Source organism: Oryctolagus cuniculus, chromosome 19, assembly GCF_964237555.1.
Source record: "Oryctolagus cuniculus chromosome 19, mOryCun1.1, whole genome shotgun sequence".
Classification (NCBI taxonomy): Eukaryota; Metazoa; Chordata; class Mammalia; order Lagomorpha; family Leporidae; genus Oryctolagus; species Oryctolagus cuniculus.
Window position 1 is genome coordinate 6,668,747 of NC_091450.1, and position 23,319 is coordinate 6,692,065.

Here is a 23,319-nt window from a genome sequence, read left to right on the forward strand (position 1 = left end):
CCTCAGACAAGAAGCAGTTTATTAGCAAGGAGACAATGAAAACATGGCTGTGGACCTTCGAGCAGCTCCGTTCTGCACTCCCTCTCCCGGCCAACTGATCTCTGCTGTTGCCCACCAAGATCTGTGCTTGGCCCGGCACCGGGTACCAGGAACGCCGTGCCTGCTGTCACGGTCCAGAAGCCAGGGTGGGCTGAGGCTCCTCCAGGTCCCTCAGGCCTGAGCCCTGTCCCAAGGGTGCGCTTCCTGGTCAAGACCAGATCCCGTGGCCCCTGGGTCAGGGGCGGGTACCGCCTGGGCCACACAGCGATGCCTCCCCGCTAGCAGGACGATCAAGGCGTCCCTGCCCGGCTGCAGATCCCCAAGTTCCTCCAGTCCCATTGTTACAGCCCTGAGGTCGCACAAAGCCTACTTCAGGGTGTTGGTCTCCCGGGGAGCAGTCAGTTCCGGACAGATAAGAGGCAGCAGGAACTCAGGGTTTGGCGTCCCCAGGCGAGTGTTTACTGAGTGCCAACTGTGCCAGGCAGAAGCTGCGGCACAGCCCACACTGGCCAGGTCCTGACTGAGCCCAGCCAGGACCGATTCCTGAGCTTCAAGGTTACGCTGTCCAGTCTCGATTTCTATCTAGTCGCTCCTGTCTCCCATGCCTCCCCCTCCTCCTCCCTCCCACCACCTCCCGGGCCCTCTGCTGCGCCTAGGCAGCAGACGGCTCTCCCTTTGGTCTTCCCAGTCACTCCAGTTCTGTCGGCGGCTCCTCCTTGAGAGGCCTCGCCCGAACGTCCCCTATGCCGAAGGGCCTCAGGACGAGGTGCCCGCGCTGGTGCTTGATGCGGGCCGAGCTGTCTCCGAAGCCCTTGCCGCACTCGGCGCACTTGTATGGCTTCTCCCCGGTGTGGGTGCGCCTGTGCTTCACCAGATCTGAGCTCCGCGGGAATTCCTTCCCACAGAAGCCGCACACGTGGGGCTGGCTGGGTCCAGAGGTCTGGGCCCGGACCCGGGAACGAGGCGCTGGCGGCGCCAGGAGGCCAGGTGGGTTATGCAGCCGCAGGAGAGTGGGCGGCGTCGGCAGCGGCCGGGCGCGTTCGCCGCGGTGGGTGCGCAGGTGCTTGACGCGAGCCGAGCTGTCGGCAAAGCCCTTGCCACATTCGGGGCACAGGTAAGGCTTCTCCCCGGTGTGCACACGGTGGTGTTTCACCAGGTCGGAGCTCCGACGAAAGCCCTTGCCACACTCGGGACACTTGTGGGGCTTGTCGCCCGCCAGTGGCGGCGGCGGCTCCCCGGGTTGCGGGTCCCCAGGCTCCGGCTCCAGGCCCGGCAGGCCAAAGGGCCCCTCCCCTGAGTGCGAGGGGCTGCGGGGCGTCAGCAGCGGGCTGGTGGCAAGAGCAGGTGGGGGCGGGCTGGGGATCAGGGCGGCCAAGGGGTAGCCTTGGAAGCTGAAGTCCTGAGGCTCCATGTGCGTGAGGCGGTGGCGCAGCAGCGTGGAGCTGAGGCTGAAGGTGCGGTCGCACTCTGGGCAGGCGTGCGGCCTCTCGCCGCTGTGGGTGCGCAGGTGCTTGACGCGAGCCGAGCTGTCGGCGAAGCCCTTGCCGCACTCGGGGCACAGGTAAGGCTTCTCGCCTGTGTGCACCCGCAGGTGCTTCACCAGGTCGGAGCCGCGGGCAAACTCCTTCCCGCACACGTCGCAGGCGAAGGGCTTGGGCCCCAGGTGGCTGCGCTGGTGGCTCAGGAGGCTACAGCTGAGCACGAACCGTTTGCCACAATCGGTGCAGATGTATGGTTTGTCCTGGGCCTTTGATCCCGGGGCGGCGGTGGCCGGGGCCGCCCGCGAGGGCTGCCGGCGGGGGACCACCGGCCGGGGGGGCTGCTCCCCGCGGTGTGTCCGCTGGTGCTTTATGCGGGCGGAACTGTCGCCGAAGCCCTTGCCACAGATGCCGCACTTGTAGGGCTTCTCGCCTGTGTGCGTCCTCTGGTGCTTGACCAGGTCCGAACTCTGCCGGAAGCTCTTGCCACACTCACCGCAGATGGTGGGGCGCTCGCCGGCGGGGATCCGGGGCCGAGCAATCTTTGGGGGACCCTGGGCCTGTGGCCGGGCTCTGTAGGGCTTCTCACCGCTGTGAGTTCGCTGGTGTTTGATGCGGGCCGAGCTGTCTCCGAAGCCCTTGCCGCACACCCCGCACTTGTAGGGCTTCTCCCCGGTGTGCGTCCGCTGGTGCTTCACCAGATCAGACATCTGCCGGAAGCTCTTGCCACACTCGCCGCACACCGCAGCCCGATCCCCGCTGGCCTGGCCCCAGCGGGGTTCGCCCAGCATCCGGAGGCCTCGGTCCCGAGCCTGAGGCTTTCCCAGCCCCTGTCTCTGGACCCACAAGTCATCCCAGCTCTCGATGCCTTCGGGTTTCAGAGCGGCACTTCCCACTTCGTGGCCCGGGCCTAGCTCTTCCTCTTCCTTGAATTCCAAGTCCTCATCCTGAGAAGTCTGTTCAAACTCATCCGGCTGACAGACCACCACGTTCTCACTCTCCAGACCTGAGGAAAGGAACAGGCAGCTGTGGACCCTGCCCTCGGGCTCAGCACCCCCTTTTTAAGACAAAAAAAATTTGGAGGTAATTTATTATTAACTTGAGACATAGACCCCCATCTGTCGGTTGATTCGCCAGATGCCCGCGTGGGTCAGGGCTGTGCTTGGGCTGAAGCTGGGAACAGGGAGTGCAATCCCGGGGTCCTGTGTGGGTGGCAGGAACCCACTTACTGAGCCATCACCACTACCTCCCAGAGTGGGCGTTGGTGGGGGCGGGAGGCGGGAGCCAGAACTGAACCCAGGTACTTGGATGGGAGAGGCTGGAACTGCCCAGCCACTACCTCTGATACCAACTTCCCCAGGAACACAGTCTGTGGGCAGGATTCTCTCTCTCTCCCTCCCTCCCAATTCGCTCTCACTCTACACCTAATACATGCCAGTGACTCAACTGAGCCTGGTGATCCTCGCAGCCAGTCCTACGAGACCATCGCTGCCCCATCTTCCACGCCCCGCATCACTTGCTCACGGTTGTAGATGGTTAGAAAGGGGTGGGTGGGCGTTGTGGCCCAGCGGGTGAGACTGGCGCCCTCGCCCAGGCCTGCATCCGTATCAGTCAGTGTGGTGTGGCTCCAGGCCTGCCGGCTTCCCCCGGGTTTCTGCTGATGAGCAGCCTGGGAGGCAGCAGGTGATGGCTCAAGTACTGGGGTCTGCCACCCACCTGAGAGCCCAGGATGGCATCTCCAGGCTCCCACTTCAACATGGCCCAGCCCTCGCTGATAAACCTCTCTGACTGCCTTTAAATTAAAACCAAATAACTTTTTAAAGGTTACAAAGTAGCCAAGTGACGTTTCTAACTCAAGGCTGGCTGACACTGGAGCCTGTGTACACCACTAAGGTGTTTCCATTTGGAAAGCCTGGTGTCTGCTATGTCCATTCTATCTTGTTATACAAGAGACCTTGTTTAAGTTCATGGAAAATGCACATTATGAAAACACTATGTGGCGGGCGCCGCGGCTCACTAGGCTAATCCTCCGCCTGCGGTGCCGGCACACCAGGTTCTAGTCCCGGTCGGGGTGCTGGATTCTGTCCCGGTTGCCCCTCTTCCAGGCCAGCTCTCTGCTGTGGCCAGGGAGTGCAGTGGAGGATGCCCCAAGTGCTTGGGCCCTGCACCCCATGGGAGACCAGGAGAAGCACCTGGCTCCAGCCATCGGATCAGCGTGGTGCATTGGCCGCAGCGTGCCGGCCACAGCAGCCATTGGAGGGTGAACCAATGGCAAAAGAAGACCTTTCTCTCTGTCTCTCTCTCTCACTGTCCACTCTGCCTGTCAAAAAAAAAAAAAAAAAAAAAGAAAAAAAAAGAAAGAAAGAAAGAAAAAGAAAACACTATGCATGGGGCCAGCACTGTGGCGTAGTGAGTAAAGCCGCCATCTGCAGTGCTGGCATCCCATATGGGCGCTGGTTCAAGTCCCAGCTGCTCCACTTCCAATCCAGCTCTCTGCTGTGGCCTGGGAAAGCAGTAGAAGATGGCCCAAGTCCTTGGGCCCCTGCACCCGTGTGGGAGACCGGGAAGAAGCTGCTGGCTCCTGGCTTCGGATCAGTGCAGCTCCGGCCATTGGGGCCAATTAGGGAGTGAACCAGCAGATGGAAGATCTCTCTTTCTCTCTCTCTCTGCTTCTCCTTTTCTGTCTCTCTGTGCAACTCTTTCAAATAAATAAGCAAATCTTAAAAAGAAAAGAAAATACTATGCATGGATTTCAACGTGGTTTTTTTTGCACCCAAATAAACTTATATTTCCATTTGTTTCTCCCTGAACTTTCGGAAGCCCCCTGGCATCAGCCCATCGGGTAATTTAGTACAACCACGGAGGAGACTCGAGAGGACTTGGACTCACACTGGCAGTCGTCCAAGGTGCGTGGTGGGCAGCAGGAGAGAGAGGAGCCTCACAACTTCTAACCATGGGTTCAGAACCGTCCCAAGAGCGATAGGCAGTAAGGAGGCCGGGACAGGCATTCCCAGCAAAGAGAAAATTCTGGAGAACTGGAATATGGGAGAGGGCGCTTGGGCCCGCCTGAGCTTGCAAGACTGGCAACTGAACACTAGGCTGAGGCTTTTAATTAGTAGACAGAAGGTTCTAGAGGAGAGCCAGGCTTAGATCTGCATCTAGACCAATCTGCCTGCGGAGTCCACCCGTGGAAGACAGAAGGGCTGAGGGACGGGAAGGAGGCCTCCAGCCGGGCAGAGGCGGCAGTGGGGGAGGGGAGCGAGTCCTTGAGAAGGTGCCCCTCGCGGCCCGGCACACAGCAGGGGCCGGGCCCGGGGATGGGGGGCTGCGCCCTCGGCGCTCTACCGCCTCCCCCCTCCCCTGGCGGCCCAGCTCAAGTTCCCGTTCCCGGGTCCCTGCCAGGCAGGGCCCAGCACTCGAGCCCCACCCGGCCATGACCCATCCAGGTGGCGCGCGGCCGCGGCCCTCACCTGTGCGGGCGCCCCTCAGCTGCTGCTCCTCCTCCTCCTCCTCCTCCTCCTCCTCCGGGTCGCGGAGATCTGGGTCCCAAGGCTCCTCGGCGCGCTCCATCGCCCGCTCGCCGCCCTGGGGGCAAGGAGACAGACACCAGATCCAGCGGCCACAAGGCCATGTGCGGCCCGCGGGGCCCGGCCGCCGGCCAGCGTCGCGTCCCGGGCACCGGGCGCGGCTCCCGGGGACCCCCCCTCCGCCCGCCCCTGCACCTGCCGCTCCCTCGCTGGCACGCAGCCCGCCCCCCACCGCCACCCCCGCTCACCTCGGCAGCAGCCACCCCGGCGCCGTCCGGAGCTTCTCCGCGCGGGTGCGGGTGCCCGAGCCGCCGGCGGCCCCGGGATGCGAGCTCCGCGCCAAACCCGAAGCGGGCCCGGACCCAGGCGCCCCGGGGGTGGCCGCCGCGGTGGGGGGCGGGACGGGAAGCGGAAGCGCCGGGCCGCACGGAGCCTCTCTAGGACCTGGGAGGAGCCGCCCGCGCCGGCGGGAGCTCGGTGGCCGGCGGGCCGCCGCCTGCCCGCCGAGGGGGCTGCTCTAAGCCGCGGGACGGCGGCCCGGACTCGGTGGTATTAACCGTGTGCCTCCTGGGCCGCCGCTGGCCGGCGAGGGCCGGAGACCCGTCCCAGGCCACCCGCGCCGGCTCCCGGGGGCTGACCGGGAGCGCCAGCCGCCCCGGCCGGAGAGAGACAAAGAAAGAGGGAGCCCAAGCCGGACCCAGGGAAAAGGGGTGGGGGAAGAGACCGCGGCAGACAAAGGGCGGCGGAGACCCCAGACGGGGCGGGGCGGGGCGCCGCGGCTCGGGAAACAAAGCCGGGGCTGGGTCGCGGGGGCCGAGGGCCGGGGGCGGGGAGGGGGCGGGGAGCCCGAGGCCGGCGCGGGCCGAGGGGCGCGGGGTCCCCGGGACTCGCGGGGTCGTCTAACGGGCGCGGTCGGGGCCCAGGAGGCGGCGGCGGGGAGAGGGGTGGCCGCCGGAGACAAAGAGATGTGGGCGCAGATAAGACGCGGATGGGCGTCCGGAAAGAGAGGAGGAGAGAGCCGGGCCCCGGGGCCAGCGGCACAAAAGGCAGCCGTCCGCGAGGAGAGGCAGAGACAAAGAGGCAGCGACGCCAGCGCCGGGTCTGCAGCCCCGCGCGGGCCAGGGAGGAGGAAGCAACCCCTGCTTCCCATCTGTGGCTCTGGCTCAGGCTGCGTTCCCGGGGCCCCGGCGGCGTGACGGGCAGCATCTGGACCCTTGGCAGGCCTGGCCGTCGGGGAGGGGTGGCTGAGGCTCGGCTTGTTAATTTGCCTTAGCACCTTAGCGCTGAGCCCAGAGTTTGGGATCCAGACTTGGAACGCAGGCAACGTTTGTCCCCCATCCCCCTTCCGGGGTGCTACTGGTTTGAAGGGGCAAAAGTAAAAAAAAAAAAAAAAAATCATTAAACATAGAGAACTGCACGGGCATGAAAGAGTTACCAAGAGCGCCTGGAGACGGAGCAGGGAGAGGTCTATTTGTGGAACGAGTCTGCTTGGTTTTTGTGTGCGGGGTGGTGCATGGATGTTCCCTTGCTGATCCTAATTCTGAAGACAGTCTCAAATGCTTGTGATACTTGAATGCGGAAATCTCCAAAAGATCAAAACCTCTGAAGTAGAACCCCCCCCCCCCCCCCAATCACGATCCTGCAAAGATGAGCCTCCTGGAATGTTCTAAACCCCAACTCTCTGAGAAGAAGAAAGCAGAATTCCAGGGGGCCATTAGTGAGGATGGTGCCATGCGCGCCTGGGACACCTGGTGAAGCATTCACAGTGGACGTCCCTGCAGGAAATGAGTGTGTGTGGGGAAGGTCAGGGTCATCCAGTGTTGGGGAGGGGGCCAGAGCGGACAACTGTGGGAGGCAGGCTGCCCCTCCCTGAGAGCTGGGGCGAGTTTCCTCTTACTGCCCTGGACATTAGAGCCCCAGGTTCGCTGGCCTCTGGACTCCAGGGCATAAATCAGAGCCCCTGTCCCCCACCCCAGGTCCCCCGTCTTTCTGCTTCCTACTTAAGTCCCCTGGTTGGACTTGACTGAGTGATGCCACCTGGGGCCTGGGATATCCAGGTTGCACATGACCTGTCTCAGCCTCTATAAATACTTAAGCCAATTCCCCTAATAAACCCCTCTTTATACACGAGGGTCTTTCCAAAAGTTCGTGAAAAACTAAACTTATGGACCCAACACTGTGGCATAGCGGGTAAAGGTGCCGCCTGCTGTACTGGCATCCCATATGGGTGCCAGTTTGAGTCCCGGCTGCTCCACTTCCCACCCAGCTCTCTGCTGTGGCGTGGGAAAGCTGTAGAAGATGGCCCAAGTGCTTGGGCCCCTGGACTGGCATGGGAGACCCAGAGGAAGCTCCTGGCTCCTTCGGATCAGCCCAGCTCTGGCCATTGCAGCCATCTGGGGAGTGAACCATCGAATGCAAGACCTCTCTCTGCCTCTGCCTTTCAAATAAATAAATCTTAAAAAAAAAAAAATCTAAACTTACGCACTTTGTGCAAAAACTTTTTGAAATCATGCAGATTTCTTTTTTCCACATGAACTTTGGAAGAAAAAATGTTTTATTTATTTTCAGCTACTTCAAAGGCAAAGTGACAGAGAGATCTTCCATCTGTTGGTTCAGTTCCTTGCAAATGCTCTTAAAGACAGGCTGGAGCAGGGCAAAGCCAGGAGCCCAGAACTGCACCAGGGTGCCCCATGTGAGTTAGGTAGGGGCCCAAGCATTTGAACTATCATCCACTGCATTCCTGGTATAAGCAGGAAGCTGGATCAGAAGTGGACGAGCAGGGACTTGAACCAGCGCTCGCTCTGATAGAGGATGTAGGCCCCAAAGGGCAACTTAACTTAAAAGTTAACTTAAAAGTTCTGTGAACTTTTTGAAGACTGTCTGGTCATATAGATTTCAGTTTTTTTGCACCAAAATAAAACTTATAATTCCATTTTGGAAGCACCCTTATATCTACATGCATATGCCATTAGCCTGTCTCTGGAGAACCCTAATACAGATGTGGTACTGGGGAAAGCAGGGTATCATTCCTTCTTTCTGTAGTCTTTACAACACAATAGACAAGAGTGGGATATTAATCCCTTGCTGGAAGACCAAGAGAAGGGGCAGGCGTTGTGGTACAGTGGGTTAAGCTGCTGCTTGTGACTCCTGCATCCCATGTGAGCACCGGTTTGAGTCCCAGCTGCTCCACTTCTGATCCAGCTCCCTGCTAATGTGCCTGGGAAAACAGTAGAAGATGGCCCAAGTGCTCGGGCCCCTTCACCCACTAAAGAGACCTGGAAGAAGCTCCTGGCTCCAGGCTTCGGCCTGGCCCAGACCTGGCTGTTGTGGCCATCTGGGGAGTGAACCAGCAGACAGAAGGGTCTCTCCCCCTCTCTCTGTAACACTGCCTTTCAAATAAATTATCACATCCTATTTTTTTTTTTTTTTAAAGATTTCTTTAGGGGCTGATGCTGTGGCCGTAGCAGGTAAAGCTGCTGCTTGCAGTGCTGACATCCCATATGGGTGCTGGTTCAAGTCCCGGCTGCTCCACTTGCAATCCAGCTCTCTGCTATGGCCTGGGAAAGCAGTAAAGATGGCCCAAGTGCTTGGGCCCCTGCACCCACTTAGGAAACCCTGATAAAACTTCTGGCTCCCAGCTCTGGCCTGGCCCAGCCCTGGCTGTTGTGGCCATATGTGGAGTTAACTGGTGGATGGAAGATCTCTCTCTCTTTCTCTGTAACTCTGAATTGCAAATAAATCTTAAAAAGAAAAATTTGTCAACAATGATACACTAAATCCAACCTAGAAAAACAAGCACATGCTTTACTTTGGCTAATGGAGGGCATATTCAAAACTGTCCCCACTGTTTTTGTCATTTGTAATTTGTATTTATTTATTTGAAAGGCAGACACATGGTGTGTGGGGCGGGGGGGAGGGGGGGAACGGACAAGGAAGATAGACAAAGAGTGTGACAAAATGTGCTCTCCTATCCCGGTCCACTCCCCAAATGCCAGCTGGGGCTGGGCCAGGAGACCCAACCCCAGGTTTCCCGCCTGAGTGGCAGGGTCAGTCACTGCAGCCAGCACCACTACCTCCCGGAGTGCGCCTGAGCAGGAGGCTGGGCCTGCGAGCTGAGCAGGGACCTGAACCCAGGCACTCGTGATACAGGTCAGGGGCTTCCAACCACTGGGCCAAAGGCTGCCACCCCGTCCCCACTGTGTGTTTGTTGTTTCAATTTGTGTTCAATAAACAACACTTCACGCCCCTTTTGGATCTGAAAATTCTAGAACTTGGCCACTGGCTTAATATATAATTTTTAAGATGTCAGCAACCGTTTGTTTCTTTTCCATTCAGCCTGATGCCTTTGGCTGTGCAGTCTCAGGAGGCCTGAAAGAGTTAAAGCTGTGTGTGTCTCAAGACGCCAGCAAAGTTCCGGATGGGCTGGAAGGTCATTGTGTGCGGGGGACGGTAGGCGGCTGTGCTGCTGTCTGATCACCCACAGGACTTTTGCCAAATCTGTGCTCTGTGCTCTTATTACAGGAGTGTGTGTTGAATGGATCTCCGGCACCCAAAGCAACATTAAAAACATGGTGCAGGGATGGGAAAATGGAGCCAGCAATGCTTGTGTTGGCACAGAGTGAAGGCCAGGAGAATTTCAGAGTGCACAGACACATAGAGAATGAATGTGAGCATCTTCTCTAAGGAGAGCTATGCCCTCAAAGGGGAAGAAAGAATAGCAACTATTCACCTTGAAAGCAAGAAGTTAATGACCTTGACTGCTGGCCAGCCTGTGTGGTGCTGTTGCTCATAACCTCTCCCTATAATATACTTTTCTCTCTTTTTAAAAAATCATTGGTTTTGGCCAGTGCCGTGGTTTACTAGGCTAATCCTCCGCCTGTGGCGCTGGCACCCCAGGTTCTAGTCCTGGTCTCGGCACCGTATTCTGTCCTGGTTGCTCCTCTTCCAGGCCAGCTCTCTGCTGTGGCCTGGGAAGGCAGTGGAGGATGGCCCAGGTGCTTGGGCCCTGCACCCCATGGGAGACCAGGAGAAGCACCTGACTCCTGGCTTCGGATCAGTGCAACGCGCTGGCCGTAGCAGCCACTTGGGGGGTGAACCAACGGAAGGAAGACCTTTGTCTCTGTCTCTCTCTCTCTGTTTAACTCTGTCCAAATAAATAAATAAATAAATAAATCATTGGTTTTTTTAAGAGGCAGAGAAACAAAGAGAAAGAGAGTCCCATCTGCTATTATACCCCGCCAAGTGCCCACAACATCTGGGGCTGGGCCAGACAGAAGCCAGGAGCCAGAAACCCAATCTGGGTCTCTCACTTGGGTGGTAGGGACCCAACTATGACCATCAACCTGCTGCCTCCCAGAATATTCGCTAGCAGAAGGCTGGAATTGGGAGCAGAGCTAGGACCTGAACCCAGGCACTCCTAGCTTCACAACCCAAGTCCTAACTGCTAGGCCAAATGGCCACTTCTGTAGTACACTTTTTAAAAAAAATTTTTTTTAAAGATTTACTTATTTATTTGAAAGTCAGAGTTACAGAGAGGCAGAGGCAGAGAGAAGGTCTTCCATCCACTGGTTCACTTCCCAATTGCCCCAACGGCTGGAGCTGCACTGATCCGAAGCCAGGAGGTTTTTTTGGGTCTCCCACATGGGTGCAGGGGCCTAGAGACTTGGGCCATCTTCTACTGCTTTTCCAGGCCATAGCAGAGAGCTGGGTCAAAGTGGAGCAGCCGGGACTCAAACCAGTGCCCATATGGGATGCCGGCACTGCAGTCGGTGGCTTTACCTGCTACGGCACAGGGCCAGCCCCTGTAATACCCTTTTTAACTTGTTTTTTTCCTTTTTAGCTTTTCCTGGCTTTTAGTGGTTTTTATGTGTTCAGCTTTTCCCCTACTATTTTAAATGGTCAGCATTATTCAGACAGAATTGGAGAGGGAAGAAGCAAGAGTGAGAATCAATCTTCCATTTGCTGCTTTACTCCCCACAAAAGACCACAAGAGCAGCCAGGGCTGGGCCAGGCCAAAGCCAGGAGCCCAGAACTCCGTCCGGGTCTCCCACGTGGGTGGCAGGGACTCAACCACATGAGCCATCACCTGCTGCCTCCCAGGATCACATTAGCAGGAAGCTGAATTAGCAGTGGAGTAGCCTGGACTGGGATGAGGCACTCTGACATGGGATGGGGGCTTCCCGCTCCACTGCCATGCCGGGAGGGGGGTGGGGAGAGATCCTATCCACGGATTCACTGCCCCGGATGCCCACATCGGCTGGGGCTGGGCTAGGGCCCAAGCTGGAAGCCAGGAACTCAATCCAGGTCTCCCATACGAGTGGCAAGAACCCAATCACTTGAGCTATCACCACTCCCTCCCAGGGTCTGCAATAGCAGAAAGCCAGAGCCGGGAATCAAAGCCAGCTACATCCATGTGTGATGCAATCATTTTTTTTTTTTTAAAGATTTGTTTGTTTATTTGAAAAGCAAAGTGGCAGAGAAGAGACAGAGACAATCTCGCATCTGTTAGCTCACTTCCCAGATTCCTGTAACAGCCAGGGCTGAGCTAGGATGACACCAGGAGCCCCAAGCTCCACCCAGGGTCTCCCATGTGGGTGTCAGAGCCCAAGTACTTGGGCCATGGGATGTGGGCAACTTCACCAGTGTCTTAAAACTAGGCTAAGCACCCGTTCCAATCAACACTAGTCTTAATTTTTAAAATAGATTTATTTTCTTTTATTTGAAAGAGTTAGGGAGAGAGAGAGGGAGAGACAGAGATCTTCCATCTGCTGCTTCACTCCCTAGATGGCTGCAACACCCATAACTGGGCTAGACTGAAGCCAGGAGCCAGGAGCTTCATCTGGGTCTCCCATGTGGGTTCAGGGGCCCAAGCACTTGGGCCATCCTCTGCTGCTTTCCCAGGCGCATTAGCAGGGAGCTGGAGCAGAATGGAGCAGCCGGAACATGAACTAGAGGTGGCTTTACCTGTTACACCACAGCGCCGGCCCCAGCATTATTCTTTATAATCTGCTGTGTATTTCATCTTCATAGCATTTCCAATACTGGAGGTATATAGTGTGTAGACTCTTACACAGTTCTAATTGTTTTTACGCACCTTTTGCAAACTAGACTCTCTAAAAGTATGCTATTGGGGCTGGCGCTGTGGCGCAGCAGGTTAAAGCCCCCATCTACAGTGCTTGCATCCCATATGGGTGCCGGTTTGAGTCCCGGCTGCTCTACTTCTGATCCAGCTCTCTGCTATGGCCTGGGAAAGCTGTAGAAGATGGCCCAGGTCCTTAGGCCCCTGCACCCATGTGGGAGACCTGGAAGAAGCTCCTGTTCCTGGTTTTAGATCGGGGCAGCTCCAGCCTTTTCAGCCAATTTGGGAGTGAACCAACGGATGGAAAAAAGACCCCTCTCTCTCTATCTCTCTCTCTCTGCCTCTCCTCTCTCTGTGTGATTCTGACATTCAGATAAATAAATCTTAAAAAAAAAAAAAAAAGCTGCAACTGCCAACCATGGTGATACACGTTCATATGTTTCACTTTTGGACGATTTTTTATAATTTTTCAAAAAGATTTTATTTATTTATTTATTTGAGAGGCAGAGTTACAGACAGTGAGAGGGAGACAGAGAGAAAGGTCTTCCTTCCATTGGCTCACTCCCCAAATGACCACAACAGCTGGAGCTGCGCCGATCCGAAGGAGCCAGGAGCTTCCTCCCAGTCTCCCATGCGGGTGCAGGGGCCCAAGGACTTGGGCTATTCTCTGCTGCTTTCCCAGGCCACAGCAGAGAGCTGGATTGGAAGAGGAGCAGCCAGGACTAGAACTGGCGCCCATATGGGATGCTGGCGCTGTAGGCGGAGGATTAACCTACTGCGCTACATACAGCACCAGCCCCTGGACTATTTTTTAAGGAACACATTTCATCTGCTCATAACTGTTACATGGCTATCATTAGTATACCTGAGTGTCTGTTTGCAAAAATATGTATGTTATTAATATCTATATTTTATTTTGTAAAGTGGCCTAGGGAATTGCCGCGTTTTTAATGTTTCTTAAATAAAATCCCTCTTTAAAAATGAAAAGACATGACTTTGAAATAGTCTTTTGAAAATTTTTGTTCAAGGGGCCAGCACAGCAGGTAAAACCACTGCCTGTGATGCTGGCATCCATATGGGTGCTGGTTTGAGTCCCAGCTGTTCCACTTTCAATCCATCTCCCTGCTAATGCCCCTGGGAAAGCAGAGGAAGATGACCCAAGTGCTTGCACCCCTGCACCCACATGGGGGGCCTGGATGAAGCTCCTGGCTCCTGCCTAACTCAGTTCTGACCACTGCGACCATTTGGGGAATGAACCAGTGGATGGAAGTGTGCGCGCTCTCGCTCTCTCTCTCTCTCTCTGCCTTTTCCTCTACAACTCTGATAAATTTTTTTTTTAAAAAAAGGAATTTTTTTTCAGAATTATTTTCAGGATTTAATCTTCTGGGGATTTCACCATTCGGGATTATGGCATCCGGGTTCCCATCCTGCCAGATTATAGCTCATACCCAGGGACTTTAGAGACAGACAGAGACGGGGGTCGCACATCAGCCAACACACACACTTACTGATCACCAACCAAAAGGAGGCTATTTCGGAAAATACAAAAAAACTCCCCAAGAGCACCTGGCCCAGTGGGATGTGGAGCAGTGTAGATGCCGTGACAAGTTCTACCCTGTCTACACTGGCTGCAGGAGCGGGTCGTTGCAGAAGCGCCGTGCGTGGAGAGCTGCGCAGAGCTCAGCGGCGTGGGTGCTGTGTTAGGTCACTCCCACGGTTTGGTTCCCTGCCGTGTCATGTAATTGCTGTCTGGGCTTTGGGAAGTTACTTAAACTTCTCTTTCCTGAACTATAGAATCGGAGTGATCAAACCCGACCAGGATGGCCGGGGATGAAGGCATGGACAGCACTCAGCAGGGACTCCTGGCCGGAGGAACCACCGAAGGACAAGGTGGCTTTTGTGCTGGCCTTAGCAGGATGGCAAAGGTTTCACCGAGGTCCAGAGCCTGGCTGGAGTGGGGGCTGATGAAGACCTCCAGCTAGGTAGGGGGCCGACACTGTGGGGTAGCGGGTAAAGCCGCGAACTGCAGTGCCAGCTTCCCATATGGGAGCAGGTTTGAGTCCCAGCTGCTTCACTTCTGATCCAGCTCTCTGCTATGGCCTGGGAAAGCAGTGGAAGATGGCCAAGTGCTTGGGCCCCTGCCCCAGCATGGGAGACCAGGAAGAGGCTCCTGGCTCCTTCTTTGGATCGGCACAGCTTGAGCCATTGCAGCCCTCTGGGGGAGTGAACTAGTGGATGGAAGACCTCTCTCTGTGTCTGTAACTCTACCTCTCAAATACAAAAGATACCACATCTGACTAATTTATTGTCATAGAGGGAGGTATGGGGGCAGGCTGTGGCCAGTGGGTTAAGCTGCTGCCTGGGAAACCTGTATCTCATATCAGAGTACCTAATTCAAGTCCAGCTACTCCAAGCTTCCAGTCCAGCTGCTGATCCCCACGTGGGAGACCAGGATGGAGTTCCAGGGTTCTGGCTTCAGCCTGGCCTAGAGTGAACGAATGGAAGCTTTCTCTCTTTCTCTCTCACTGTGTTTTTCAAATCAATCAATACATTAAAAAAGAGAGAAAGACGCCATTGGAATGTGTGTATCCCATGTTGGTGTGTTTGGGTCCAAGGTTTGCCTCCACTTCCGATTCCACCTTCCTGAGTTCTGGCCTCTTGGCTTCAGCCTCAACTGTTGTGGGCATCTGGGGAGTGAACCAGTGGATGGAAGATCTGTTTATCTGTCTCTGTCTCTCTAACTTTCAAATAAATAAATAGTTTTGTTTTTGCTAAAATTAAAAATATATATAGAAGAAGGATGTGGGACCAGTGCTGTGGCGCAGCAGGTTAAACTGCTGCTTGTGACACTGGTGTCCCATGTGGGCGCCGGTTCGAGTCCCAGCTGCTCCACTTCCGAGCCAGCCCCCTGCTAATGTGTCTGAGAAAGCAACGGGAAGATGGTCCAAGTGCTTGGGTCCCTGCACCCACGTGGGAGACTGGGATAGAGTTCCTGGCTCCTGGTTTCAAGCAGGTCCAGGGCTGGCTGTGGTGGCCATCTGGGGAGTGAACCAGCAGGTGGAGGCTCTGTCTCTCTCTTCTTGGTCACTCTGACTTTCAAATAAATAAATAAATAAATATGTATTTAATAATGCTGAACAAACATATATAGGTGAGCCGGCGCCGCGGCTCACTAGGCTAATCCTCCGCCTAGCGGTGCCGGCACACTGGGTTCTAGTCCCGGTCAGGGCGCCGGATTATGTCCCGGTTGCCCCTCTTCCAGGCCAGCTCTCTGCTGTGGCCCGGGAGTGCAGTGGAGGATGGCCCAGGTCCTTGGGCCCTGCACCCCATGGGAGAGCAGGATAAGTACCTGGCTCCTGGCTTTGGATGAGCACAGTGCGCCGGCCGCAGCGCACTGGCCACGGCGGCCATTGGAGGGTGAACCAACGGCAAAAGGAAGACCTTTCTCTCTCTCTCTCTCTCTCTCTCACTGTCCACTCTGCCTGTAAAATACATATATATATATATAGGCATATACTTTAAAACAATGTTCACTTATTTATTTCATTGAAAGGCAGAGTACTAGAAGGAGGAGTTAGCATGGGTTGGGGGTGGCAGGGGAGACAAAGGGAACTTCCACCTGCCGGTTCACTCCCCAAATGGCCACCGTGGCTGCGGCTGGGGCAGACTGCAGCCAGGAGCCAGGAGCTTCCTCCAGGTCTCCCATGTGGGTGGCAAGGGCTTAAGCACTTGGGCCATTCTCCGCTGCCTTCCCAGGTGCATTAGCAGGGAACTAGATCAGCCGGGGAATGGAAGCGGGGTTCTGATCCGGGCTGCCGGCGTTGCAAGCATATACTGTTTATGGACATTAAAATGTCCCTTCTGTACAGGAAATGATGTTCAAAGTGCAACAGAAAAGTGCACTCTGAGTACCTTCCACAGCCTGCCTTAGGGAGGGAAAGGGAGGGGGAGGGGAGGGGAGGGGAGCGAGCTGGGGGACTTTCTCCCTCTTGGCTGAGGCTGCACACAAAACACCACAGCCTGGGCAGCAGGAACAACGGATGCTTGTTTTCTCCCAGCTCTGGAGCCTTCAAGTCCAAGGTCAAGGCCAGCAGGCTTGGTGTCCAGCTGGGCCTGTCTCCTTGGGCTGCAGATGGCTGCCCGTCTGCTGTGTCCTCACGTGGCTCTGTGTACACGTACACACACACACACACACACACACACACGATGCATCTCCCTCTTGTACCACTGAATTAAGCTGCACGCTCAACACTCCACGTAACCTTACTGATCTCTGTGAAAGCCTTTTCTCTTTTAAAAATATTTTTAATTTATTGATTTAATCTCTTTGAGCTGCAGAGAGAAAGAGAGAGCAAGAGAAACCTCCCGTCTGCTGGTCCACTCCTAAGCCAATCCAGTTGTCTAACACAGTGCTGGGGCAGGAGACAGCCAAGGGTTAACTGGGGGAGCTGAGAGAAGCACATTCCAGAAGTCTCTCTCCTAGGAGTCTCCTCCGTCTGTTTCTTTTCCTGGGTCTCTGCCTCCCTGTCCTTATTCTTGACCTTGAGACCGAGAAGGGCTACCAGAGGAAGCTGAGAAAGAAAAAAAAAAAAAAAGCTGGAAAACCTCCCCTTAGCAGCTGTAGGTGTTGATATGATAATGACCAGATGGTCTGGGTGCTCCCAGAAGCAGGCTAAGCCGCCCCCCCACCCCTGATCACCCCTATAAAAGATTCAGCCACCAATGGGGCTCAGGTTACTGCTTAAGGACGCACTTTCTTTCCAAGGATCAACTTCAGCTTTGCTGTTTGTCTGAGCCTCCTCCTCCCATGCACTGTATGAGGTTCCATGTCCCTGCTTTCTGGCCCTGGGCTCCCACAATCCTGTTGCCTCCCAGGGCGTGTGCTAACGGGCAGCTGGCACCTGAGGCAGAGCTGGGACCAGAAGCAGGCTCTTCCCTGTAGAGGGACCGAGGGACGTGGGCTTCGAGGCTGCGCCGCACACCTGGCTCCGGGCTGATTTCCTACCAGTTACTCCAAGAGACAGGGCTTTAGTGGTGGGGGCGGGGGACACAGTTCAGTGCATAACAGCTAAGAGGGGAATAATAAATAGAACCGAAAGGAGAGGAGTAAAGAAAATGGGGTTGGTGAGGCAGGCGGGATCCAGATGAAGCCGCGGTAAAGGAGACCAGCATCAGGGGCTCTGAGGTTAACGCACACACCAAAGGGAACCCAGCTCCTCAATGCTAAACTCACAGTTGGATAAATAACCGCTGGCCTCCAAGGCCAAAGTCATTCCTTCGAAAATGGAGCGCCGATAACAGAGCTGAAATGCATTTCATTTTACAAGCTGGAAACTGGTTCAGAGAGGTCATGTTACTTACCCAAGGTCACACAGCAAGTAAGCAGAGAGCTGAGGTCTAGGGAGTTCTTCCTTTTTCTCTCTCTCCGTCTCCCTCTCTCTCTCCTTTTAGAGATATGTTTCCTGTTCTTTATAAAGTGGTAGGTTTTTTTTTTTTTTTTTTAAGATGTATTTGTTTATTTGAAAGGCAAAGTGACAGAGAGGGAAGGAGAGACAGAGATCTTCCATCTGCTGGTTCATTCCCCAAATGCCTGCAACAGCAGTGAAGGGGCGGGGGTGGCTGGGCCAGTCCCTGGCCAGGAGCCAGGAGCTCCATCTGGGTCTCCCACGTGAGTGGCAGAAACCCAAGTACTTGGGCCATCATCTGCTGGCCTGCCGGGGCTTCAGCAGGCAGCTGGGATTTAGCATGGAAGAGTTGGGACCGGAACCAAGCACTGGTTCTTTTTGTATGTTCTGCAGCCTCCAGCTAACTCCCTATAGCCGTTCTTCCAGGCACCCTGTGCATCTAAAATACTGTTTCTTGGTCTTTCTATGTGCCAGGCCCCCTGCACAAGACACCGGGGAATCCAGAAAGCAGAAGATGGGGCATTTGCCCTCGGAGTGCTCAGCCTGGGTGGGCATGGCAGGAGCTGTGACAGTGCTGGGGAGGCTACAGGAAGCAGAATGACTCTGCGGGGGTGGGGGACAGCCGGAGACCACTTCAGGGGAGGAGGCAGAGCCCCTTTGGATAAAGAGGCGCGAGGCGCGCACCTGGGAGAGCTGAGCGCGTTTGGGTGATGAGAGACAGGTGAGGAAGCCAGCGCCCGGAGGCTTCCGCTGCCACAGGCCCAGAGCTTGCACTTGACTTTGAGGTCACTGGGCAGGCCCTGAAGGAGTCTGATTGGGCCGGGCTAGGGGGTTCTGAAGCAAGGTCTCTGGCTGCGGAACCCCAAGACTTGGAGTCCTTTCAAGAATTCATTCAATCTACCGCACAAGCAAGAAAATTGCTGGTCCCTCCCACCTTGGTCCCATTTATAGCTTCTGGTCCACTCAGACCCTGGGGACTTTATTATTAGTATTACTGGGAAAGGCAGAGTGATGCAGAGAGAGAGAGAGAGAGAGAGAGAGAGAGAGAGAGAGAGAGAGAGAGAGGCTGGTGGTGTGGCACAGTGGATTAAAATGCTGCCTGCAATGCTAGCATCCTGGTTTGGGTCCCAGCTGCTCCACTTCCGATGCAGCTCCCTGCTGATGCACCTGGGAAAGCAGCAGAGGATGGCCCGAGTGCTTGGGCCCCTGCACCCACATGGGAGACCCAAATGGAGTTCCAGGCTCCTGGCTTCAGCCTGGGCCAACCCCAGCTGTTGCGGCCATTGGGGGAGTGAACCAGCAGATGGAAGATCTCTCTCCCTCCCTCTCTCTCTCTCTCTCTCTCTCTGTAAGGCTGCCTTTCAAATAAAGAAAGAGAGAGAGATCTTTCATCCGTCCTCTGGTTTACTCCCCAAATGCCTGCAACATTCATAGCCAGGCAGACCTAAAGCCAGCAGCCCAGAGCTCAACCCAGATCTCACACGTGCAGGAAGGGCGCTGTCTGAGCCATCCCTGCTGCCTCCCAGGCACAGGTCGGCAGGCAGCTGGATTGAGAGGAGACCAAGGACTCTGACAGGCGAGGTGCGGCTTACCCAGCTGCACCAGCATGCCCAGCACGCCCACCCTGGAACGTTTCTAAACCATCCTGTCAAAGCCTTCCTCTCACCTGCTACGGACAGCGGCTGGCTTCCTTCCTCTCTGCCCGCACCCCGCCTCTCACCATGGTAAGGGGGGCTACTGAGGGGCTTGAAATAAAGCTGTGTGGAGAATGGAGGGGCCGAAGCTGCCTGAGGGATGATGGGAAACAGGGTGCAGGTGGGGGGACCCCCAGGTTCCCTTGGTCTTGGCTTCCCCCAGCTCTCTGCTCTGGGCGGGTTCTGAGCATCTGAGCTGCCTACCCTGCCCTCCCCCTCGCTGGCTGCACTCAACTTCCTGTCCCACCAGAGGAAGTGGGGTGCGACAGCAGGTGCAGCGACAGCTCGGGGAGCCATGGTGAGTCCTTGTGCCCAGGAACCCAGGCGTCTCGGCCCCTGGGCCCCTACCCCCAGGGTCGCTAGCCCCAGGTTGATCTACAGGGGGGTGTTTCTCCCCAGCCTCTGAGCTTAAGGGATGCGGGGGGTGTTGCCTGCCACTCCTAGCGCCTTCAACGGTCCCCCCACCCCACAGCAGGACAAGGAGTACGTAGGTTTCGCCGCCCTCCCCAACCAGCTGCATCGCAAGTCCGTCAAGAAGGGGTTTGACTTCACACTCATGGTGGCAGGTTTGCAGAGGAAGCGTGGGGGAGGGGGCTGCCCTTAAGAGACACCCCCCCCCCCGGCTGTCCCTTCAACAACCAAGTGGGTCTGTGCTGTCCACAGGGGAATCAGGCCTGGGGAAATCCACCCTCATCAACAGCCTGTTCCTCACCAACCTCTACGAGGAGCGGCAGGTGCCAGAAGTCAGCGGTGAGAGGCCCCACGTTGCAAGTGTTGCCTTTCCATCCGGGGACTTGGGCAACCACTGCCCCCCCCCCTTTTTTCTCCTCTCTGGGAAAATGGGTGGAGGCAGCGGTTATGCTGGGAAAGGACATGAGCACTGCTCAGACCCCTAAACAGCTCCCAGACCTCCACCCCTACCCCCCACCCTCGTCCTCACAGCTCGCTTGGCCCAAACACTGACCATCGAGCGCCGGGGCGTGGAGATCGAGGAGGGCGGTGTTAAAGTGAAGCTGACCCTGGTGGACACGCCTGGCTTTGGGGATGCAGTGGACTGCTCCGACTGGTGAGGGGGAGGAGAGGGGAGGGGGCCCAGGGGGTGGGGTGGGCACCTAGGGAGCAGTTACAGAGCCGATCTGTCCCGGCTCCCTGACCCAAAAGGTGACACCTGTTTCTGGGGACTATCTGGCCCAAGGTGCCCTGTGCTTTAAATATATATTTAAAAATATATATATATGGGCAATCATTTGGTGCAGTGGTTAAAGATGCCACTTGGGAGGCCCAGGATCCCCCTGGGTTTGGGCCCTGAATCTGCTTCTCATTGTGTCCTGCTAAAGTGCACCGGGGAGGCAGCGGGTAAGGGCTCAAGTGCCTGGGTCCCTGGCACCTGGAGATCCAGATGGAGCTCCAGGCTCTTGGCTTCAGCCTGGCCCTGTCCTCAAATGCAGGGATTTGAGGAGGGAACCACTGCATGAGAGATCTCTGTCTGTCAAATAAAATGAGCAGAAGTCTTAAACATATATTTAGTTTTAATTAACACATAGTAATTGGACATGCATTGTGGGCCAGAGGATGATGGATGGAGAGACCCCCGTACTCAGAGCCATTCCTTACCCGCTGCCTGCACCCTGCTGCGCCAGCGCCAGCCCCTTCTCAATGCCTTTTAATGGAGGCTGAGAAACCACTTCTTCCCCCTACAGTCCTTGCTAGCCCCGCCCCCTTCCCTGCCTGCAGCCTCTGACCTCTGACCTCTGACCATCTCCCACCTCCCAGCTGGCTGCCGGTGGTGCGCTACATCGAGGAGCAGTTTGAACAGTATCTCCGGGACGAGAGTGGCCTGAACCGGAAGAACATCCAGGATTCCCGAGTCCACTGCTGCCTCTACTTCATCTCGCCCTTCGGCCGGGGGTCTGGGGGAACCCCCTGGGAGCTGGGGCATTTGGAGAGGGCTTTGGGGGCGGGGGTGGGGGATGTCTCTGCACCCCGGGGCTGGGCCCTGACCAACGCCTGGCTGCAGGCTCCGGCCCCTGGACGTGGCCTTCCTGCGGGCAGTGCACGAGAAAGTCAACATCGTCCCTGTCATTGGCAAGGCAGACGCCCTGACGCCTGAGGAGACCCAGGCCCTCAAGCAGAAGGTATGGCTGCTGGTGACCCCTGGCCTTTTGGGGCCCCAAGCAAAGCCAAAGTCCTGATCAAGCTTGAACTTGAGCTTTGGCTTGGCTTTGATCTTGGATGGCTGTTTGGGAGGATGACCAGTTAGGCGGGCTGTGGGGGTGACTGAGGAGGGTGGCACGAAGCTGCCAGGGGAAAGCCTCGTCTCTGGAGGTTGAGAACCCGGTGAATACGCAGGCCTGTCTGGAGGCTGGGGCATAGCCATGATGACCTCTGACCTCTCTCTGGCCCCATGAAGCTCTGCCCCCCACTCCCCACTGTCTTCAGAGCCCTCCTCCGCTGTTTACACAAGTGACCACCTCATCTTAGGATTTTGTTTGTTTCTCAAACCTCTATGTGCCCGAGATTCTGGTGCTGGTCATTCCCTACAGTCAGATTTCACCATCTCTGTCTCTGCGTGTCCCTCTCTGGTCTCTGACCACCGGGTGTAACTCTGGGTCTCTGGCCATGCACTGTCTTGCACTCATGCCCCGTGTTCCTCGCTGTCTCTGCCTCTGTCTCCCTGGAGATCCGGGACCAGTTGCAGGAGGAGGAGATCAACATCTACCAGTTCCCGGAATGCGACTCCGATGAGGACGAAGACTTCAAGAGGCAGGATGCAGAAATGAAGGTGCCGGGGGCATGGGGGGCAGCGGCCGCCGGGAAAGGGGTTCCTCCCCCCACCCCACAGGGGCCAGCGGTGACCCCTTGACCCCCGCCCTCCAGAACAGCATCCCTTTCGCGGTTGTGGGTTCCTGCGAGGTGGTGAGGGATGGCGGGACCCGACCAGTGAGGGGACGCCGCTACTCCTGGGGTACCGTGGAAGGTGAGTGACCCCCGGGCCACTTGCGAATCCGCGGGGCCCGACACGGGCTTTCGGGGTGGGCTGCGCTCCCCAGGAGGCCCTAGGGCTGCAGGCTGGGCAGACCCGAGTTCTCTTGTCGCTCGCTGGCCCGCCCCCCAGTGGAGAACCCACACCACTGCGATTTCCTGAACCTGAGACGCATGCTGGTGCAGACGCACCTGCAGGACCTGAAGGAGGTGACGCACGATCTGCTTTACGAGGGCTACCGGGCCCGCTGTCTACAGAGCCTGGCCCGGCCCGGGGCCCGAGCCAGCCGCAGGTGAGCGCTGCCAAGCCCCCGCCCCCGCCCCCGCCCCGGCCCCGCCTGTGTCGCCCAGGCCTCGCTCTTCGACTTTCTCCACCCACTGCGCCTCGGGTCCGGCTCTCAGGCGGCTAGATCCCCGCCTCTCGGCCTCGACACCCCTGACTCCCATGCCCCTCTCCCGCTGCCCCCCAGTAAGCTCTCCCGCCAGAGCGCCACGGAAATCCCTCTGCCCATGCTGCCCCTGGCCGAGACGGAGAAGTTGATCCGCGAGAAAGACGAGGAGGTGAGCCGGCGCCTCGCCTCCCACCCCCCACTCCCCCCGACTCGAGGCCCCAGGTCCTCCTGGAAGGGCGCCTCCGGCCTCGCGCGGTCCCACCGCCCGCACTCTCGTCCCGCACAGCTGCGCCGCATGCAGGAGATGTTGGAGAAGATGCAGGCCCAGATGCAGCAGAGCCAGGCTCAGGGCGAGCAGTCGGACGCTCTCTGAGGACCCCCGCCCCGGCCCTGACTTACCTCGGCTCCGCCTTCGGTCTCTCTCTCGTCCAATCCCGGGTCCTACACTGCCCAGCGCCTAAGCCCGGAGCCCCCCGCCGGCAGACCCGCCCTGGCGTCCGCTTTGTTGCGGGCTCCCGGGCCGAACGCCTGCCTCTCCCCCGGCCCGGAGTTGGCGGCCCCGCCCCCGCCCCGCCCCGTCCCCCGGCGCCGCCCCTCCGGGCCCGAGCGTTCGCTGACTGAATAAAGACGGCGCGCCCCCCACCCCAGCCCCCGCCCCGAGCTTCCTTGCGAGCGGGAACGAGCCTCCGCGGGGCGCGAGCCCGCACGCCCCACCCCAGCCCGG

At 57.1% G+C, this 23,319-nt stretch overlaps 2 protein-coding genes across 9 annotated transcripts; one reads left to right on the plus strand and one right to left on the minus strand.

Moving 5' to 3' along the window:
• On the minus strand, positions 1 to 23,158 carry ZNF48 (zinc finger protein 48). 5 transcript variants are annotated; one of them, XM_051834987.2, is made up of 3 exons: positions 22,995 to 23,158; positions 4,988 to 5,102; positions 1 to 2,523 (listed from the first exon to the last, which is right to left on the minus strand). In XM_051834987.2, the coding sequence occupies exons 2-3, from the start codon at positions 5,085 to 5,087 to the stop codon at positions 728 to 730; spliced, it is 1,896 nt and encodes a 631-aa protein (XP_051690947.2). In that variant the 5' UTR covers positions 5,088 to 5,102; positions 22,995 to 23,158; the 3' UTR covers positions 1 to 727. The 5 variants fall into 5 exon arrangements, with proteins under 5 accessions (XP_051690947.2, XP_051690945.2, XP_051690946.2 ...); XM_051834985.2 differs by having other exon boundaries at positions 1 to 2,574; XM_051834986.2 differs by lacking the exon at positions 22,995 to 23,158 and adding an exon at positions 17,484 to 17,619 and having other exon boundaries at positions 1 to 2,574.
• On the plus strand, positions 19,135 to 23,242 carry SEPTIN1 (septin 1). 4 transcript variants are annotated; one of them, XM_051834994.2, is made up of 11 exons: positions 19,135 to 19,251; positions 19,694 to 19,787; positions 19,885 to 19,971; positions 20,164 to 20,287; positions 20,995 to 21,129; positions 21,239 to 21,356; positions 21,902 to 22,003; positions 22,099 to 22,198; positions 22,337 to 22,496; positions 22,674 to 22,764; positions 22,882 to 23,242. In XM_051834994.2, exons 1-11 carry the CDS (start codon positions 19,249 to 19,251, stop codon positions 22,966 to 22,968), a joined length of 1,101 nt encoding a protein of 366 aa, XP_051690954.1. In that variant the 5' UTR covers positions 19,135 to 19,248; the 3' UTR covers positions 22,969 to 23,242. The 4 variants fall into 4 exon arrangements, with proteins under 4 accessions (XP_051690954.1, XP_051690953.1, XP_069920970.1 ...); XM_051834993.2 differs by lacking the exon at positions 19,135 to 19,251 and adding an exon at positions 19,381 to 19,519; XM_070064869.1 differs by lacking the exon at positions 19,135 to 19,251 and adding an exon at positions 19,441 to 19,519 and having other exon boundaries at positions 19,697 to 19,787.
• The last annotated feature ends 77 nt before the right edge of the window (positions 23,243 to 23,319 follow it).

Coding starts and splice junctions, on each gene's coding strand:
- ZNF48 (XM_051834985.2), bottom strand. CDS start 5,087: ATGGAGCGCGCCGAGGAGCCTTGGGACCCAGATCTCCGCGACCCGGAG. Junction 2,575..4,987: donor GCTGAGGGGCGCCCGCACAG/GTGAGGGCCGCG, acceptor TGTCTTAAAAAG/GGGGTGCTGAGCCCGAGGGC.
- SEPTIN1 (XM_070064868.1), top strand. CDS start 19,637: ATGCGGGGGGTGTTGCCTGCCACTCCTAGCGCCTTCAACGGTCCCCCC. Junction 22,497..22,673: donor GGGGCCCGAGCCAGCCGCAG/GTGAGCGCTGCC, acceptor GCTGCCCCCCAG/TAAGCTCTCCCGCCAGAGCG. Junction 22,765..22,881: donor TCCGCGAGAAAGACGAGGAG/GTGAGCCGGCGC, acceptor CGTCCCGCACAG/CTGCGCCGCATGCAGGAGAT.